Below are 6,618 nucleotides of genomic sequence, written 5' to 3' on the forward strand. Positions count from 1 at the left end.
CTGATTCCTTCACCACAGGAAACAGAACACGGAGACCAGGGGAGCCACAAGCCCCACCCCTTATCTACACACACACACACACACACACACACACACACACACACACACACACACACACACACACACACATATATACACACACATACACACACATCAGGTAACATTTAGTGCAAAGATAAAGAATAAATATGAATGTGACTATAAAGCATCAGTACAACAAATAAACCAGAACATGATGCATAGTTAGTGTGAGACAGAGGATGCTGCTCTATAGGAGCGATTTCAGGGATTTAAAGGTGGAAACAGAGTCAGAAGTGTGAATGTCTGGTGGGAGAGAGTTCCTGAGGCGGGGGGGCAGATCAACTGAAGGGTCTGGACCCCATGATGGTAGTTAAGTTGGCAGATGGAGCAAAGAGCTGGTTGGTAGAGGAGGATCGGAGAGTTCGGGAGGGTGTGTAGATGTGATTCAGTTCAGAGAGATATGATGGTGCCAGGTTGGGAAGGATCTTGTAAGTGAGGAGTAGAAGCAGTCCGATAGGGCGATGGGTGGCAGAGTGGAAGAAGGCTTAGTGGAAAGATAGAGTTGGGTATCATCAGCGTAACAATGGAATTGAATGTCAAATTTCCAGAGAATATGACCAAGAGGCAGAAGATAAATAATGAACAGGAGGGGGCCAAGGACAGAGCCCTGGGGAACACCACTCGAGACTGGGGAGGAGCCGGATCTCAGGTTGATCGGAACCAGGCCAGAGGGATGTCAGTGATTCCAATGGAGGATAACCTGTCCAGGAGGATTTCATGGGAAACAGTGTTGAAAGCTGCGCTCAGGTTGAGGAGAACCAGAATGGAGAGAAGTCCAGAGTCAGATGCCATCAGGAGGACATTGGTGATTTTCACTAGTGTTGTCTCTGTGCTGTGGACGGAAGCCAGACTGAAATTGTTCATAGAGATTGTTGTCAGACAGGTGGGTCTGGACCTGAGCTGCAACAGTTCTTTCTAGTATTTTGGAGAGAAATGGTTTGAGATGGGTCGGAAGTTGTTCAAATCATTCGGATCAGCGCCAGGTTTCTTGAGTGTTGGTGTTATTGCAGCAGTCTTTAGTGATGATGGAACAACACCAGAAGTCAGTGAGGAATGTATGATGTCAGTTATTAATGAGGACAGGGCAGGTAGGCAGATTTTTACCAGGTGGGTAGGTAGGGGGTCTAAGTGGCAGGTAGATGATCTGGATCAGTTATTTCAGAGACAGTTGGCAGTATGAAGCTGGAGAGCGGAGAGCTGAAGGACGATGTAGGCCAAGAGTGCGGAGAGGATGCAGAGTTATTTGAAGCAGTCAGTGTCTGGTGGATATTTTTAATGTTGGCATTGAAGAAGGTCATGAAGGCATCACACTGTGTAACTGTGAGTAAGTGAGATGGTAGAGCATCAGGTGGTTTCAGAATATTGTTGAGAGTTGAAAATAAGGCTCTAGTGTTCCCATCAGCTGTCCTGATTAAGGTTGAGTAGTATGTGGTGTTGGCTGAAGAAAGAGCATCCTTATATTGAAGTATGTGATTATAATACGTTTCTTTTTGAACTGCAAGGCCGGTTTTTGCATAGAGGTTCCAAACGACGGACTTTGGTTTTGAGCTGGCGTAGTGCTGGTGTGAACCAAGGAGCAGAGTGGGTAAAAGAAACAGACCTATTTTTCAGAGGTGCAAGAGTTTTTAGCAGTCCATGAAGTCCATCATTGTAGTGAGATACCAGTTCATCTGTGGTGGATAATTTGTCTCTACTGGGGAAATCATCAATTCCTTTGGAGAGGGTCGACAAGTCAATATTCTTAATATTTCGGAATGTGATAGAGCGATGTATGTTAGTCTTGGATAATCTTATATTGACATTGCAGGATATTAACTTGTGGTCTGAGATAGGCAGGTCTGAGGCACAACTGTTATGAGGGGTTGCACCAGAAAAGCAGATTAGGTCCTTTGGAGTGTGTCGGAAAGTCAATATACTGCTGTATTCCAAAGCTATCAAGGCATGAAGTAAAGTCCCTTGTAAAAGCATTGTTGATGCTTACAGAGTGAATATTAAAATCTCCCAGCAGTAGTACATTTGGGGACACAGAACATAAGGTTGTTAAGAAGGCAGATAATTCCTGTAGGAAGGCATTATTCGGCTTGGGTGGTCGGTAGATAGTGGCGAGGATGGTAGGAGTTGGGCCCTTGATTAGGAGAGCAATGGACTCGAATGAAGGGACACAGGCACAGTAATAGAGGACACTTTCCACTTTTCACTGTATAGTATTGCCAGGCCACCCCCTCTGCCAGAGGTACGGGGTTGTGATGTGTAGACAAACCCAGGAGGAATAGTTTGATTTAAGGTGTGAGAAGTCATTAGGTTGCTGCCATGTCTCAGTCAGTAGATCATAGAGCAGAGGTCCCTTGTTGGTCAGCGAACGGATGTTAAATAACTCAAGGGTTAGATTGCTGATGTGAGGTTTGGTGTTAGTTGACCTGGCTGGTTTAACTAGGACGCTATGATCAACAGTTCGTCTGCTCCTGCACATGTGCATTGATTTGCGACGTGAAATAACAACAGGAATTGGGAACCACTTAATCACAGCAGTGGAAGTAGCTTTATGACAGCTAGTAGGAGATAGTGGACCATGGTAAGGGCAATGGACCAGGGGAAGTGACAGTACCTGGGTTGGTCGCCAGGGGGAGCTTGTGAGAGACACAGTACTGTGTGTTACCGGAGTAGGAGGAGAAGAAGAAGGCTCCAGGATGGGGGCGTGGCTGGAGAGCAGTCAATCACAGGGGGGAGCGGTCTGGACAGCATGCTGGATGTTAGCTGCTAGTACTCTGCTAACCACACTGTTGGAGTCCATCGGCCCAGATTAGGGAAGGACGGTTCCAGAATAGGTTGAAGTTATCAATGAAACCAATATAGTGGATTCTGCAGGCGTACTGGAGCCAGGTGTTAAGATAGAGGATTCTGGAGATTGTACTGAGCGAGGTGATCTCTTTGGATTGTACAGATGCTACATCCATGAAGCTGGACAGCAGTGACTCTTTGTTCTGGAGTTCATCAGAGAGCCGTCGGATATCTTCCTAAGGTCAGAGATCTTTTTGTATGCTTGCTGCAGTAGTTCTCTGTCCACATCAGGCATAGTTGGCATGTTGTTATGGTTAGCTTAGCTGTGAAGCTAACCGGCGATACTGACCCGGAGGTAGTCAGTGTAATGCAACAAACAGTGTATGTGTCTCTTAGGACAGTCCAAAAAGTCTGAGAGTTATGCCGAACTGTAGGTCAGTTAAAGATGTGTGTATATGTTTGTATATGTGTGTATATGTGTGTGTATGTGTGTGTACCTTCGCAGCAGGTTCCGCTGCACGGTTCCGTCTGCAGTTTTTCGGAGATGCTGCCACAGTCTGATTGGCCGATTCCAAAGCACTTCCTGGTCCTCTGTCTAACTCCCTCCCCACACAGGGCGGTACACGGTGACCATGACGACCAGGATGTCCACACCAGAGGACTGAAACACACACACACACACACACACACACACACACACACAAACACACAGCATGATGCTGAAAGAGCTTTATAACATATTATTAGTAGTAATAGTATGTAGTAACTGATTAATTGTTGCATGTGTGTGTGTATGTGTGTGTGTATCTGTGTGTGTGTGTGTGTGTGTGTGTGTATCTGTGTGTGTGTGTGTGTGTGTGTGTGTGTGTGTGTACACTGACCCACAGGACTGACACACTCCGTCTGCTTCCTGATATCCGTACTGAGTGTTCTGACAGCAGTCGTCTTCATCAACCTCACCGACCTCTTCATCACACTGACCCGAGGTCAGGTCAAAGTGTGCAAAACATCGCACACACTCTGAACACACACACACACACACACACACACACACATACATACACACACACACAAACACACACACACACAAAGACACACACACACAAACACACACACAGTGGAAGTCAAACAACATTAATCATGTACTCTTTCATTCTTCTGTTTATATGTGTGGGTGTGTGTTTGTATATGTGTGTGTGTGTGTGTGTGTGTGTGTGGGTGTGTGTTTGTATATGTATATGTGTGTGTGTGTGTGTGTGTGTGTGTGTGTGTGTGTGTGTGTGTGTGTGTGTAGGTGGATTCCTGGATTTCAACATGAAGGAATGTTTGTTCATGTTTCCAATCAGAGGTTGTGTAAGTTTTAGGCAAATTTCCAAAATAACAAACGTCATTCAATTTGTTTCGTTTTCTCCGACAATGTGATGCAGTATTATAGTGATGTAGTATGCAGTATTACAGTAAAGTACTGCAGTATTATAGTGATGTAGTATGCAGTATTACAGTAAAAGTACTGCAGTATTATAGTGATGTAGTATGCAGTATTACAGTAAAAGTACTGCAGTATTATAGTGATGTAGTATGCAGTATTACAGTAAAGTACTGCAGTATTATAGTGATGTAGTATGCAGTATTACAGTAAAGTACTGCAGTATTATAGTGATGTAGTATGCAGTATTACAGTAAAAGTACTGCAGTATTATAGTGATGTAGTATGCAGTATAACAGTAAAGTACTGCAGTATTATAGTGATGTAGTATGCAGTATTACAGTAAAAGTACTGCAGTATTATAGTGATGTAGTATGCAGTATTACAGTAAAAGTACTGCAGTATTATAGTGATGTAGTATGCAGTATTACAGTAAAAGTACTGCAGTATTATAGTGATGTAGTATGCAGTATTACAGTAAAAGTACTGCAGTATTATAGTGATGTAGTATGCAGTATTACAGTAAAAGTACTGCAGTATTATGAGTGATGTAGTATGCAGTATTACAGTAAAAGTACTGCAGTATTATGAGTGATGTAGTATGCAGTATTACAGTAAAGTACTGCAGTATTATAGTGATGTAGTATGCAGTATTACAGTAAAAGTACTGCAGTATTATAGTGATGTAGTATGCAGTATTACAGTAAAAGTACTGCAGTATTATAGTGATGTAGTATGCAGTATTACAGTAAAAGTACTGCAGTATTATAGTGATGTAGTATGCAGTATTACAGTAAAAGTACTGCAGTATTATAGTGATGTAGTATGCAGTATTACAGTAAAAGTACTGCAGTATTATAGTGATGTAGTATGCAGTATTACAGTAAAAGTACTGCAGTATTATGAGTGATGTAGTATGCAGTATTACAGTAAAAGTACTGCAGTATTATAGTGATGTAGTATGCAGTATTACAGTAAAGTACTGCAGTATTATAGTGATGTAGTATGCAGTATTACAGTAAAAGTACTGCAGTATTATAGTGATGTAGTATGCAGTATTACAGTAAAAGTACTGCAGTATTATAGTGATGTAGTATGCAGTATTACAGTAAAAGTACTGCAGTATTATAGTGATGTAGTATGCAGTATTACAGTAAAAGTACTGCAGTATTATAGTGATGTAGTATGCAGTATTACAGTAAAAGTACTGCAGTATTATAGTGATGTAGTATGCAGTATTACAGTAAAAGTACTGCAGTATTATAGTGATGTAGTATGCAGTATTACAGTAAAAGTACTGCAGTATTATAGTGATGTAGTATGCAGTATTACAGTAAAAGTACTGCAGTATTATAGTGATGTAGTATGCAGTATTAAAGATTTAAATCATTTCTAATAAATAAACACAAAGAGAAAAGTCACAACTAAAGTAAAGTTTTACAATAAATCAGATTTAAATTCAGACTCACCTGAACGCTGCACAGAGACCAGAACCAGAACCAGCAGCAGCTTCATCGTCCTGCAGCTGCAAACTGATCAGCTGCTGCTTCACTTTCTGTTCCTCCCCTCATACCCCCCCATACCCCACCCCCCCTCCCTTCACCCCCCCGCCCCCTTATCTATCTGTGTGTCATGCTGTGAAGGGAACCAGCACACACACATACACACACACACACACACACACACACACAGACACACACACATAAACCAGTAAAGTTCGTCGACCTTTGAACCTGATGATGAAACATTTCAACGTCTCACTGAATGATTCACAATGTTTTGATATTTGTTGAATAAAACACAGAAGCAGTAAATGAAGGAAATACATTATACGTACATGTGTCTCTTTCACAATAAAAGCCTTGTTAAGAAAATAAATGAAGTGTCTTTCGACTGAAACGCTACAGGGCTTTTACTTTGAAGAGGATACAGGAAGTGAATAACCTCAGTCAGAATTAGAGGAACTGTATCTGTAAAAATATATAGTTTATTATTTGATGGACCACCAGGGGGCCTCGGACAGCAACACCTCTATTAACACCATTAATACCCCCCACCCCCCCCACCCCTCCTTTATTTATACAGTACCTGGCAGAGATGAGTGACCTGCAGCAAAGCTCTCTGACTGGATTCGAACCAGTGACGCTGTGATTACATGCGCTCTAACCTCTCGACCACCAGGGGGCGCTCTGCATCCAAACTATTATAACCAGGTCTGGATTCAGGTTTAGAGTCGTTCACACCATAGACTGTATATAAGAAAAGGACGTAACATCCGTGACGTCACCCATTGGTTTGTGGACTGCTGCTCGGAGGCCAATAGTATCGGATCT

General features: G+C 42.4%; 1 protein-coding gene across 1 annotated transcript in view; it reads right to left on the reverse strand.

The window, feature by feature from the left end:
* LOC133998925 (properdin-like) overlaps positions 1-5,879 on the reverse strand; it is a 9,403-nt gene extending 3,524 nt beyond the window's left edge. The window contains exons 1-4 of the mRNA XM_062437973.1: positions 5,755-5,879; positions 3,741-3,879; positions 3,357-3,520; positions 1-64 (exon numbers count right to left, since the gene is read on the reverse strand). The exon at positions 1-64 is cut by the window's left edge and continues 101 nt beyond it. Coding sequence (XP_062293957.1) covers positions 1-64; positions 3,357-3,520; positions 3,741-3,879; positions 5,755-5,800 — 413 coding nt within the window. The 5' untranslated portion in view covers positions 5,801-5,879. The remainder of the gene's footprint in view (positions 65-3,356; positions 3,521-3,740; positions 3,880-5,754) is intronic.
* Positions 5,880-6,618: the final 739 nt, after the last annotated feature.

This window comes from Scomber scombrus, chromosome 18 (genome assembly GCF_963691925.1).
Source record: "Scomber scombrus chromosome 18, fScoSco1.1, whole genome shotgun sequence".
Classification (NCBI taxonomy): domain Eukaryota; kingdom Metazoa; phylum Chordata; class Actinopteri; order Scombriformes; family Scombridae; genus Scomber; species Scomber scombrus.